Source organism: Nuphar pumila, chromosome 3, assembly GCF_984573655.1.
Source record: "Nuphar pumila chromosome 3, dmNupPumi1.hap1.1, whole genome shotgun sequence".
Classification (NCBI taxonomy): Eukaryota; Viridiplantae; Streptophyta; class Magnoliopsida; order Nymphaeales; family Nymphaeaceae; genus Nuphar; species Nuphar pumila.
Genome location: NC_143251.1, coordinates 30,210,430 through 30,224,807, shown reverse-complemented (window position 1 = coordinate 30,224,807; position 14,378 = coordinate 30,210,430). Strand labels below are relative to the sequence as shown.

The 14,378-nt window shown below is 35.9% G+C and overlaps 1 protein-coding gene across 1 annotated transcript; it reads right to left on the bottom strand.

The window, feature by feature from the left end:
• Positions 1-1,063: 1,063 nt before the first annotated feature.
• On the bottom strand, positions 1,064-13,207 carry LOC149842467 (NAC domain-containing protein 54-like). Its single transcript, XM_090000668.1, has 6 exons — positions 13,051-13,207; positions 11,261-11,538; positions 7,987-8,346; positions 4,746-4,988; positions 4,521-4,597; positions 1,064-1,232 (listed from the first exon to the last, which is right to left on the bottom strand). The coding sequence occupies exons 1-6, from the start codon at positions 13,205-13,207 to the stop codon at positions 1,064-1,066; spliced, it is 1,284 nt and encodes a 427-aa protein (XP_089856794.1).
• Positions 13,208-14,378: the final 1,171 nt, after the last annotated feature.

Genomic DNA, 14,378 nt, shown 5'->3' with positions numbered 1-14,378 from the left:
ATATGCGGGCTAATTTTGAAGCCCCAGTTAACATCAGCATCCCCCTTATGATACATGAATGGACAAACCTTTTCAATAAGGCAATAGCAATATGAATTAATGAAACTAGCAGAAGGCATTAACAGCCAGCACTAGCATGAACAAAGAAAGATGGCCTTCAAAGAATAGCCCGCTAATTTTCTTGTTATGAAACCCACTGGTTTTCTTGTTTTCCTCGTGTCATCCCTCTTTGGTGATGCCTCCCCATAGCCAATAAATTAAAGAAACTAATAGGACCCCAAGCATGTTCATCAGGGAACTCATCCTTCCACTGATCAATCTAGTTTTTCTCCCAGACCCCCTGATTTTATCTCTCATAAATCCCCCAAGCTTTTTGAGAAACGAGACACTTTGCTTTCCCATGGTTCCAGTTTTAGAGGCCATTTCTGCCCGACCTTCTGATTTTCCAGCCACTGTGTCCAAGGGATCCCATGCATCCAAGTGAACGCTGACTGCGTTGGATGGTTCAACTTGGTGAAAGAATGTTCGGGCCTCATGCCGATTCGAGATGAAGAGTCCATGGTTCACCTTAACATTCTCAACCACTTCAAAGATACCATCTCTCTCTTCAACAACAAAATCATTAGAATAATGATTCGAGTCCTGATCAATGTGGTCAATGTGTTGGAAGTGATGGATTCGACTTGTTTCGCCTGGAAAATTAGTGAGAATATATGAAGTCTCAAACAAGAATATTTTCTCATCTATATCAAGTAGTAAGGAACATAGTGATGGAAGCAGAAACCTACAGATATCATTGTCATGGTGCACACTCTCTATTGCCCCCTGATCTTGTGCGGTAATCTGCATCAAACATGGAGATCAATGAATGCTACATAACCAAAACTAGGGTGAAAATGAAGTCATCATGCGTGCTCTCTGTGTTTGACCGCAAGCGCGTGTGCACCGATCAGATGGTAATTAATGATCATCTCTTTTCACTGGAAAGCATCATATCATATCCTATGACATACATATGATTTTGTGCAAGTAAGATATGTTGATCATAGCCGTCCAAGCAACTTCATCCTGGCTCTCCATATTCCATCCACCCGTCTGGTACACTCATGGTAAGGGGGTGCGGAAACTTGGACAGCCAGCATGAATCGGGTTGGATGACTGCGATCGACGTGTGGTGTGCCTCATCATCTGTAGTAAGATACGATCGTTTATGCCTTTCACCACCCAGCTTCCTACATTTAACAGAGCAAGAGCAACCTATGCATGAAATGCCATACGTTTATGATTTCACGTGATTAGCTTTTGGCCATCGCTTGAAACTTGTCCATGTTTATTAAATTCAAGGTCCCATTATTGATTCTCTTTTTTAGAGAATGCACTGTTGATTTATGAGCTTGCATATTTTTGCAAGTGGAAATGTTGGATGCCATGATCTGCGTCACGTTACACCACCTGATATATATATGAAAATGTGTAGGTACATGATTACTTTCAAACATGACCAGAATCGCACTGAGTGTCCATCACACGCAGTCAGTGCAAGTTTGCATCAAATAACACATTTAATGGCGACAAAAGTCACCGTTAAAGGTCCCCACTGACACTTAGCGGTGACTTTTGTAGCCACTAAATGTCTTCATGAGGAAACAGTGCCGCTGAGCATCCATCGCGCACACAATGAACACTCAACGCATTGGTCATGTTCTTAAAGTGGTCACGCACCTACCTACTATATATATATATATATATATATATATATATATATATATATATGAGTAATGTGTTCCTTTGGCCCCCTTTTTCGTTAGGTCTCGTTAGGCTTCTTCAAAAATCATAGTTTTAAGTATTTTTTCTCACGTCCAACATCGTAGATGTGATCTATATGTTTTGTTTAGTGGGAATCGGCTTTTGGGTTACCGGAATCTGACCTGTATAGAGGTTTTCTCGGTGATCCAAAATCAATGGCTATGAAGGTAGCAAATTTTCCCGACTTAGAAAAATATGTTTTTTCATTCCCACTACATAGTGCATGCTAAACACATCTAATGGTTCAGATCTATCATAAAATACTTAAAACCTATGGGGGCAGAATTGGGCAAAACCAGAAATGGAGCCTAATATGCTCTCTCTCTCTCTCTCTCTCTCTCTCTCTCTCTCTATATATATATATATATATATATATATATATATATATATATATATATATGAGTAATGTGTTTCTTAGGCCTCCTTTTTCATTAGGTTTCATTAGGCTCCTCCAAAAATCATTGTTTTAAGTATTTTTTACATGTCTAACATTGTAGATGTGATTTATAGGTTATGTTTAGTGGGAACTGGCTTTTGGATCGCTGGAATCTAACCTGTATACAGGTTTTTCGGTGATCCAAAATCAATGGCTATGAAGGTACCGGTTTTTTCTAGCTCATAAAAACATATTTTTTTGTCGAAAAAACATGATCTAATAGTCGATTCTCACTAAATCGTCTAATGGTTCAAATCTATCATAAAACACTTAAAACCTATAGAGCAAAACAGGGCAGAACGAGAAATGAATATATATATAATATAAAGTGTAGGTGCTTAATGGGTTTTTTCTGCTCTTTTGATATTTTTTTTGCAGTTCTGACCCCCATAAATGTATTGGGCATGATTTCGTTGTGAGTAATCCTCTCTCTCTCTCTCTCGTTCTGTTAGGGTTTCACTTTTCTCTGCTTTTCTTCTTTGAATCTGATATCGCCGTCGTTCAATTTCTCATCTTTGGGAACCCTGTTCGCGAGAAATGCAGGGGGACATTTCTTGCTTGTAAAATTAACTGGGTCTCTCATCGATCTGGTGGTGGGATCTCGCTTTCAACTCTGTTTTGAGGCAACATTCCTGATCCAGTTTCTACACTTTCCTGTGGAAGGAAATCTCTTTCTCTCTCTCTCTCTCACTCTTTGTGAGTCCACAACATTTTTTTGTTTTTGGTTTGGAACTTTTTCTGTGGTTAATGATTGAGCCAGGTTAAGACATTTTTTGTTTAGATTGCTTTGATAATATTGTGAAACCTCCATTGGTTTTGTTTTATTGTTTATGACGATGATGATGATTATGACCATGCATCTAACTTGTGACTTTCCCTTTCGATATTTCTTTCATTATTTATGATTGAGCCATGGTTTTCTGAATTTTGATATTTCTTTCGATATTTATGATTGAGCCTTAGTTTTTCTGCACTCTCGATATTTCTTTCGATATATATATCAGATCATGTGTTTTCGATGAAAAAAATGAAATTTGTAGCCTAAAAAGTTTATAAAGATTTTGTACCATTGATCCTTATAAAAACCCACCCATGTATCGGAATCACACACTTCAAGAGCTGATCCCTATAAAATCAAGTACATAGATCACATTTGTACGATAAGATTTAAAAAACAAACAAAAAAAAACCTAAACAACCCATTAAGCACGTATCATTTATAAGCATATTTATCATATTCATTAAACACCTACACTCTACTATATATATATATATATATATATATATATATATATATATATATATATATATATATATATAGTACCGACTACATATTTTATACATTTGATGCCAATGCGTTTTTGTCATCTCTTGTGAACATCTTTTTGAATGCTAAGCTTTAAATCTTGTCATGTTTAGACGTAGGTCATATCTATGAAGTACAATTTGTCCACAACTTGCAAAAGTGAAATCCCAAGATGGGTACTAAGATAGAGTGATGACATATAGTGGATGAGTAAAACCGATTTGGAGAACATATCACCCCTCTTTTAAATTTGCTTTTCTTAATGGCTTTTGAAAAAAAAACTCTGTTATGTTTAGTGGTATTTTCAGGTGCTAGTATGCTCAGCGACTTATAAAAAACGTTATTTAACGGCATTTGTGCCATGCGGGTAGGGCAGGTGACGTGTCGCTCTTTGAGTGGCCGAGTATGGTGCTTTGTCAGAATTGATATCCTATCTCACCAGTGCAAATGAGATCCACGCATCCCACAATGTCATCCCTATCTTCGTACTCCTCCAGATTTTATTGATGCAAGTTGTTTTGATCAAATCAGACTAGTGAACTATATCATTCATTTAGTGAAGATCTACATTTAAATTGCCAAAATTTGACATATGAGCAGGATTTTTTGGCGATTTTAAAAAATCAATGGTTGACAAAACACAAGATTTTGTGATTTAAAAAATCATATTTTTTTGTTGAAAACATACTACTAACCAAGGGTCGATTCCTATTAAATCAATCATGCTGAATCCATTTATAGGGTCAGATTCGATCAAAACAACTTACATCATAAGATTTAAAAAGGGTATGAAGATGGGGGATGACATAAGGAATGAGTGAAACTGAACTGAGCACAATGAAAAGGATGGATGGATTATTGGGCATAACACCCAATCTCCTATGCCCATATCCAACATGAGTAATGAAATTGTTTTTTAACCATAACGCTAAGAAGCACAAGGAGGGCATGAAAATTAAGCAGTGCGCTTACCTTCGGTACGGCCTTCTTGTCATCACCTTCCTCAAAGAATCCATTATTTCTATCTTGGATACCGCAGCTTTGAATCCCTTCCTCAAAATTAAGCACGTCTTTCAAAAAAACTGACGTGCACACTTGTGAGCTCAGGTTAGTCGGCTCGAATCCTCGATCTAGAATGCACTTCTGTTCTGAATCACCTAGAGTAACTATGTCATCTAAGTTAGGATAACTTCCTACCCATAGATCAGAATAACTTGGTAAAGATGTCATTTCATGTGAGGCAGAGCCATTAATGTTCAGTATTTCTTGCAAGATATCAGCTTCAGTCCGGCAATTGCTTTGATCCAACTCATGTTCCGGGAATATCCTAACATCTGCAAATTTCATGGTTGTGACGTCCATTTGTGGAAGCTCCTCAACATTTAATGGAGGCAACGAGAATCGATGCTCTAAGAGTGCACATTCAACGGCTATGTCCACCTGCACACATTTTTTCTGGATGAATTTAAAATTAAAAGTTGAGTTGAATGGAAAAAACAAAAAGTATTTCAAACAAAGGAGCCAAAAAAATCAATACGAAACATGACAAGTTCATAATTCTAAGTCTGCACAATTAAATGGAGTAGGTACATAACCATGCATAGTGTCTGTGTAGTGATTTTTGGCGCTATGCTCAAGATATTGATGCGATTAAGACACATAAACAATTACAGTAAAACCAGCAAAGAAGCAAATAACCACAAGACAAGAAAATTTTCTGTGGTTCGACAAAATCACCTACATTCACGGAGAGGGTACATAAAGCCTTTATTAATCAATAACTGATACAAGAGAATGGGAACAATTGTACCTATCGTTCGACCCAACAAGAGAATGGATGCGTGCAACCCAAATCATTCTCGCTTATACTTCTCTCAAAATCCATGAAAAGCGTCAAGTATTAGAAAACCAATAAAGCAAAACCACCATCTTTCAACACTAAAAGAGAAATACCTTCACTTTTTTTCTCTCTCTCAAATCAAGAAGTATCTTTCCTACTTTCCAAAAGAGATCACTTTTAATTCTTAAGGTAGAGTATTTATAGGAACATTATATGATTTATATTTCTCATTTTTGTATGAAATTCAAAATAAGAGTCCAAAATGAACTTCTTTATATAGTAAGGCAAGTCTCAATCTAATAGAGACTCTTTTAAGCCACAATCAATATTCTCTACTTAATTGACTTGAATGCTTTCCAACTAACTCTCCTTAAACACCCCCCCATCTCAAGCAATTTAGCTTATAATGGAGACCAAGTTTAGGTCAACCATAAATTATGCAATCTTCACTATTTTACTTTTTTTCATCTGTAGAAGCCATATTTTTCATACACAAACTTGCGTATTCAACTGACAAAACATACGCTATTACATCATCATCTCGTGCACATTTTCCATGAACATAAGTAGACTTCTGAAATTTAACCATATTTTATGGTGAGCTATCTCGTAATTAAACCTGAGAAGATCTCGACGAAGAGCTATCATTCCTTCCTTTATTCTCAACTTTTGATGTACCTGCAACAAAGTTGTTTTTTTATTTTCTTGTCTTGTAACATATCATTAACCCGTCTATGCCATAATGTAAAGTTTTTTTGACCATCAAATTTCTTCACCTCAAACTTAATATTAATCACCCTAGAGGGCATATCTAATCTTTTCTACAACCAAAAGCTCTGAAACCATTTGTTGTGATTTTGGTACCTGTGCCTAGGATCACACTAAGTTCGATATGATATTGATGCGATTAGTAAACATAAAAAACACACAATAAAACCAACAAAAAAGAAAATAACAAGACATGAAAAATTTACGTGGTTCAATAAAACCGGCTACATATATAGGGAGAGTACTGAGAGCCTTTATTAATAAATAAAACCACAAATAAGAACAACTATACATGTCGTTTGACCCACCAAGATTATCGATACGTGCAACACAAAACTTCATCTCATTCACCTAGAAGAAGTTGTCACATTCTCTCTTACACTTCTCTTAAAATTCAATAGAAGCTCCAACTACTAAAGAACCACCAAAGAGAGCAAAACTTTCATTTTTCAATATTAAAAGAGAAATAAAGTACCTTTTCTCCTTTCTAAAGGAGAGCACACACTCTATTTATAATTCTCTAAGTAGAGTCCTTATACATCAAAGAACCGTATATGACTCTCATATCTACATGGGATTCTAAATAATAGAAAAAAAACTTCTTTATATGACAAAGTGAGTCCTAGTTCAATAGAGATTCATTCAAGCCACAATCAACATTAGCAAGTTTGTTTTCTCGATTTATTACATGAAAAAACCACAACCCAAATCAAAGATTTGATCGCACTGGTCTACCGCCTGCCATACCTACGGTTGGCATCTCGGGGCCGTAAAACTCATGCAGTGGGCGTGAGCCTCCCTTCGCATGTTTGTAACAATTAAGACTAGATATTTCTTTTTAGATAGGGGACAAGTTTAGATATTGGCATGCAACCTACTAGCAAAATGTCTTTGTTGATGCATCAGTTTAAGCTTTTGTCTTATATTACGCACTTTGCAGCAGAAAATCTTGATGTTATTATTAAGGAATTTATTCCTACAAAAATAAACTCATACTCGCTTTATTTGTAATAATCAGGAAAGGTTGAAGGTTGATTCTTCGTAGGTGGCAATCTGTACTTGCTAAGTTAGCCTCGTCACTCGGACTACAAAAGCTCACAGTAATATTAATTGTATGAAACCAGTGAAATCCAATATCTTTCTCTTCAAGTGTTTAAATCATGTATACAAGGGAGCAAACGCTATTATTGTCAAAAATGAGGCCGAACCCTTGGGGATTTTTTTGCAGTTTTTTTCTTTCTTTCCTTCTTAATTTTCTCTTGATTTTAGGTAAGTAAATGCCTATGGTGATCTTGAGAATCGGATTAACGTCACCAAGTTTATGAAGTCCAAGAGTTTCAACTAGCAAACTGTTTTAAGTTCATGAACATATATAGCCTTATCTCACACTATACCCAACCCAAGCAAAGCTTAGAAGTTTCTCATCTTAATCAGATAGAAACATTGGAGTTCAAAAATATGGTAATTTTTTATCTAAAAAAATGAAGAAACATTGAAATCAATTGTCTGTCCACGGACACAAACTGCAACTCGATACGAGTTGGAAAACTTTTCAAAAAAAATATGCATGGCATGAGGACACAGTTTTTTATTATCTAATTGATTAGAAAATAATTTTTGATATTTTGAAATACAAAATACGCCTGTTGTTGAAAACAGTATAAAAATCTACTAAAAAATTAATAAAGAATAATAAAAGATTGTCATGTTGATCGTGTCCCCATTCTCTAAACACTGTGACACGCGGGGTCTATTGACAGGACCAATCTACCAGTTCCAAAATTGAGAATATATACATGCAATACTGCATGGCGTTGTTGACACCCTTACCTTGGGTTCAAAGTGGTCCGGGTAGCTTCTACCACCAGAAAATGTTGGGGTTGGCGGATTGATCAGGAATTGCATCCACTCCCCATCCAACGACGACGCATTGTAGCTGCAGCTCCTCTGTGTTTGATGATGCGACTGCCTTAATCCATGCACCAACTCCGTGGATGTTGAGGTATCGGCAGCAAAGCCACGGTAGTTTCTGCTGCTCTCAACATCATCCCCCCTCTCTTCAGACATCTCTAGGGTTGATGAGTGATCATTGGTTGTCCATGGAGATGAGAGATGATCATTTAAAACTGAACCGCCAACCTTTGGGCCTGTCCCATTCTTCTTCAAGACTCGACACAGTGCATAGGCGTCCTGGTTCAAACGAAACAAGAAGAAATTAACCCTAAGAGGGTTTTAGCAATTTCCTTATAAATATATTTCCTAGTAAGCAGCTTTGGTATTGTATGAAGGTGTAGGTATTTTGCTAAAACTCAGTTGGACAGTACATCATCGATCGAATAGGGTGTTGGTGTTACCATACAAATGTGACCTAAACATTTAAAGGGTCAAACGATCATATTTTCTTTCCAAAAACAGAATCCAAATGTTGATTCTTAACAAATTAATATTGAACCATGCCCAACACATCTACAAGGTCAGATTTTTCGCAGTTCCAACCCCCATAAATGTGTTGGGCATGGTCGATTTACGAGGAATCCATACCTGGATCATGTGTTTTCGATAAAAAAAATGATATTTGGAGCCTCAAAATTTTACAAAGATTTTGTACAGTTGATTTTTTTTAACCTTATAAAAACCACCCATGTCTCATAATCGAACACTTCAAGAGCTGATCCCTATAAAATCAAGAACATAGATAACATCTGTACGGTTAGAATTTAAAAATAAAACAAAAAAAATCCTGAAAAACTCATTTAGCACATATCATTTCACACCTACCCATTACTTTATATATATATATATATATATATATATATATATATATATATATATATATATATATATGTGTGTGTGTGTGTGTGTGTGTGTGTGTGTGAAAAGTGGTAGCTGCCTTTTCTTGTCTACTGCCAGCCTACCATAATGATTTTTACACCTTATAAAAACCTACCTGCATATTGAAATCGAACGATCCAAGAGTTGATTCTTATAAAATCAAATATGTAGAATACATCTGTACGGACAAATATAAAGAACTACCAGCCTATCGGGAGTGAATGAGTGTTTTCAGATTGTTTCTCACAAATCTTACCTTGCAAATGTGTTCGGCATGTGGATTTGCTAAGGAAGAACACTTGAATCAAGTTTTTTGATAAAAAATGTGATTTTTTAGCTTAATATTTATAAAAAATTTAAACCATTGGTTTTTAAACCTCATAAAACCTACCTACATATTGGAATCAAATGATCCAAGAGTTGATTCCTATAAAATCAAACATGTAGAATACATCAGATTTAAAGAAGAACTACAAGCCTACCATGAAAGAATGGTTGTTTTTAGGTTGTTCCTCATAAATCTGACTATGCAAATGTGTTTGGCATGGTCGATTTGCTAAGAAACAACATTTGAATCAAGTTTTTCGTTAAAAAAGTTCAATCTTTTTAGCTTTAATATTTATAAAAATTCTAAACCATTGATTTTTAAACCTTATAAAAACCTACCTGGATATTGGAATCGAAAGATCCAAGAGTTGATTCCTATAAAATCAAACATGTAGAATACTTTTGTATGAATAATTTAAAGAAGACATGGAAAAACCCTTCAAAAGCCCAGTAGACAGGTGGTAGGCTGATACAACTTACAATATACATATATAGTGGAGAGTAGCTGCCTATATTGATCTGTGCCTATTGCGGGGGATTTTGATGGGTTCTTTTTCTTGTTTTTCTCAAATATGAGTATACAATTGCGTTTTGTGTTTGATTTTATAGGGATGGACTCTTGCATCATTCAATTCCAATGCACAAGTAGGTTTTTATAAGGTTTGAAAATCGATGGTGTAGAACTTTTATAAATATCATAAATATTCAAAGCTTAAAAAGACATGCTTTTTTATAAAAAAAAACAGAATCCAAGTATTGTTTCCTAATAAATTGATCATGCCAAATGCATTTGTGCAGTCTGATTTGAGGAAAACAGCATAGAAACCCCCTTTCGCTCATGGTATACTATTGTTGTCACCTAAGGCCGTAGGCAGCTACTCCCATATATATATAATCCTAGCATATACCAACAAGTATACATCTTGAAATTAGAGCTCATGAAGTTGGTCAAGTTTTTCTCTGAACCAAACATATCTCAAGGATACATGTATATATAAAGATGTAGAAACTCCTTATAGGCTTTTGATTTTTTTCACTGTTTATGATGTTGCTATTAGTGTTAGAAATCGACTCTTGGATCATCCAATTACGATGCATAAGATGCATTTTTTAAGGCTTGAAAATCAATAACTTAGATTTTTTTTTTAAATATTCAAGTATCTAGACATTGAATTTTCACTGAAAATACAAAATCCAAAAGTCGATTGGGTCACACCGAATGCATTTGCCAAAAAAAAAGTGTCAAAAATGCCTAGTTCAAACTCTGGTTCACATATTACCAGTTAACATATTCTAGTGACCCTTGCATATGGTGTTGCACACTTAAATATATATATATATATATATATATATATATATATATAGAGAGAGAGAGAGAGAGAGAGAGAGAGAGAGGTGTGTAGAGGGGGGGGGATGAAAAGCTACAACATGCACACGATGCTAAATGAAATATGCTATTGGATTTATGGTGTTTTTTGAAATTTCGACTGTACAGATGTGATCTATATGCTTGTTTTTATAGGAATCACTTGTTGGAGCATTTAAATATGATGATAGGTTTTTATAAGGTTTAACAAATCAATAGCCTACAATTTTCACAAATTTTTAAGGGTCAAAATACCATTTTTTTTTATAAAAAATGCATGATCCAAGTGTCAAATTCTACCAACAGGGGCTCGGCTTGTTTGGCTGGAGCAGTTACTGCATGTCACCTTGTGTTGGGACGTTATAAGTTCGAACCCCAAATGGTATGGTTGCATAACTGGTAGGGGTCTGCCTAACCCCAACTTTTTTTTATAAAAAAAAAAGTCAAATTCTTGTAAATCAATCATGTTGAACACATTTATGGGGTCAGAATTAAAAAAAATAATATACCATAAATCAAATAGCGTGTTTCATTTAGCATCATGGTCATTTTGTTGTATATGTATATAGAGAGAGAGACCTGCCAACCCGATATGCCCTCACATTCCTTCTCATCGAGCCGGTATTCATGCATGACCCAGTCGGTTCGGGCGCCATGAGGGGCTCGTCCTCTGTAATAAACCAGTGTCTTCTTCGTCCCCACGGCTCGCTTCTGCGAGCTAACCTTCCGATCTTTTCCCGTGGCCTTCCAATACCCTGCTCGAGTCGCCCGGTTCGTTCTCGACCCATTCGGGTACTTGCGATCCCTTAGGCTGAAAAAATACCATTCAAGATCTCTGCTCGGCAGGAAAGATTTCTCTGCAACTCCACCCCATGCAGTAACCGACACGCATAATTAACACAATACATGCTAAGCAAAAATGACAAGAATGCATCACATGTATCTTTTTATTTGGAAATCCAAGGCTAAATGGTCACTGTTTAAATGCAAGTAATTAAAGTCCACAATACTGTTACTTTTTTGAATTTTCCTTGAACGATACAAGCAATGAAAGACAAAGTTTAAACAAAAAGAGCCCAAGATCCTATTGAAAATGCAAGATTTCTAATCTATAAAATTCTGGATGGTTGGTTGGACGCATCTGAATGCAGCCTAACAGTTTACATGGCAGAATTCTAGTAGTTATTTATTTTCAAAATGCATGTAATTCTTTAAGGTATAAAAACTCATTTTGGTTAATATAGTTTGCAATTTCTCATGGTAAAAATAAGAAAAACTTTTATTGAAAGGGTAATAATGATCCTTACACAAAAGAAATACTTTCTTCTAACGAAGCTACCCGAATGGAAGTGGATATATATATATATATATATATATATATATATATATATATATATATATATATATATATATATAGAGAGAGAGAGAGAGAGAGAGAGAGAGAGAGAGCACGATCAACATAACTGTAGCATATATCCTCTGCTATAAGACTTCGGAAACTTTCGTCTCAAAGTTAAACTACAGAGGCGTTTTTCACGAAGTGCTGAAATCTCTGTTAGCCGCATCGGTATCTTAAAACCAAGAGCTAAAAAGTTATTTTGTACCAAGTTAATCATTCAAGGGTATATTTGGGCCCTCTGTTTTCTAGAAAATGGTGAACATCCAACCGTTAACCTAACTATTCAATCACAGTTACACAAAAGCTTCACTAGGGTATCTTTGAGCTTCTTTGTTTTATAGAAAATGGTGAATATCCAACCGTCAACCAAACTATTCAATCACAGTCCCCAAATTTTCTTTTTAGAAATTTTGCACACAGAAGCTTTTCAAGGGTAGATTTGTCAATTTGAAAACTTGGGAAGACAGACGATTAACTTGGCTTTTCAATATATATTGCTACTATCTACCGTATGTACATTCCAGTTGGAAAATCATGGATGCAAGTTCTGTACACTCAGTCTGGAATCAGAGATTTGTTTAGCATGTTTTGTTTGCTAGGGAATGCACCTTGGATCATATTTTTTATCTAAAGAAAAATGAAATTTTTTATTTACAAAATTTTAACACATTGTGGGCTATTGACTTTTTAAGCCTTGCAAAGAACCTGCTTCCATGTATCAAATACATGATCCAAAACTTATTTTCAAGCAAACAAACAAAATAGATCACAACTGGAAGATAAGATCCAAAAAAAACTAAAGAAGTTGAAAAAAATGATGGTCCAAAAAGATAAGATCCAAAAAGAGAGAGAGAGAGAGAGAGAGAGAGAGAGAGAGAGAGAGATTTGATTATTAGAATACGTTAAGGCAAGAGAATTAGCAAGCACCTATGACATTGATGGGTGGTGGTAGTGGAAATAAATAAGGTACCTGGCAAGTCCCATGGTTCACATTTATAGAGATCGATTTCTGGGATGATCTCGAGCTCGATCTTAAGGCCGTGAATCTTCCTCTTGAGATAGTATGCAACCAACTCCTCATCAGTGGGATGGAAACGAAAACCGGGAGGGAGGGCCACGGGCGCCATCGCTGCAATTAATATCGCCGCAAAGAAGTCCTCTTTCTAATTAACCCACAAGGAATACTGTACAATCTGCCAATACCCACCAAAAATTATCTGCAACCATCATCCAAATTAGTTCAGGTCAAGACCATATAACCAAGAGAGATCGAGGGAGAGAGATGATGCCTTTGGGATTGAAAGATGAGAAGGTGTGAAGGTCGTCTCTTTGGAAACGAATTGTTATTTGAGAGACAGAGAGAGAGAGAGAGCTTTAAAGAGGAGGGGGGGGGGGAGATGCCACCGCCAACCAACTCTCTTTTTATGATTCTCTCCCTCTTCCTTCTTCTCACTACTATTTAAATATTAATTTTCTCTTCTTTTTACCCTTTTGTGATTCTTTCTTTTCTCCCTCAATCTTCGATTCTCTACCTTCCTCTCAGTTCTCACTAATACTTCGAATATTGATTTTGTTATTTAATTTTTTTCAATTTGTGCTTATTCGGTTCATTCTTAGTCATTTTTTTCACGTGCTTTTCTTTTTTGTTTTTGTCTTTCTTTTTTTTCTTTTATGGGCCTTCATATTGAATCTGATAAACGTTTGGGACAAACGGCCCCGCCCTCCAAGTTGAGACAGTATTGCATGGGGCCCACAGCTAAATAGTGCAGGCCCCACATGAAATACTGTCATGTGATTGCCGTTCTCTGAATCCCTGTCCTCCACCGTCTTTGTCTCTTGTGAATACGTGGCGTGTAGCGATTGGTTTCGCAAACCGAGAAAAGAAAGCGGCGTGCAGAATAATTTCGGCGTGTGTGGACCCCACCTGTCTCGACGCCGGTAAGCCTTTGGTCCTCCGCGTGATGATGTGGGGGTATCCTTTTCCCTACCCCTTTGTCCATTTCCCACATGACACCTTCGTACATGTCCCTACTTGACACAATAAGGACCAGTTTTTTTCTACGTAGGGACAAAAGTTAAAAAAAGAAGAAGACAAAACCACGGCAGCCAAATTCTCGTGAGATACTGAATTTTGCTTTCCTTGTGTTTTTTATTTAAAGATATGAAAAAATAGGTAAAAATGAATAAGAAATAAAAAATATAGAGAAAAATATAAATTTTTTTTAAAATGTACTCGACGTAAACATAAAATATGGCCGATTTAATTGAGATATTATTTTAAATAATATTGTCCTGATA

What these genes read in the sequence shown, in the direction of transcription:
- LOC149842467 (XM_090000668.1), bottom strand. Translation starts at nt 13,207, where the DNA reads ATGGCGCCCGTGGCCCTCCCTCCCGGTTTTCGTTTCCATCCCACTGAT. An exon ending in AGGGCATATCGGGTTGGCAG is followed by an intron (nt 8,347 to 11,260) that starts GTCTCTCTCTCT and finishes CGTTTGAACCAG; the next exon opens with GACGCCTATGCACTGTGTCG. An exon ending in ACAAGAAGGCCGTACCGAAG is followed by an intron (nt 1,233 to 4,520) that starts GTAAGCGCACTG and finishes TGTTAAATGTAG; the next exon opens with GAAGCTGGGTGGTGAAAGGC.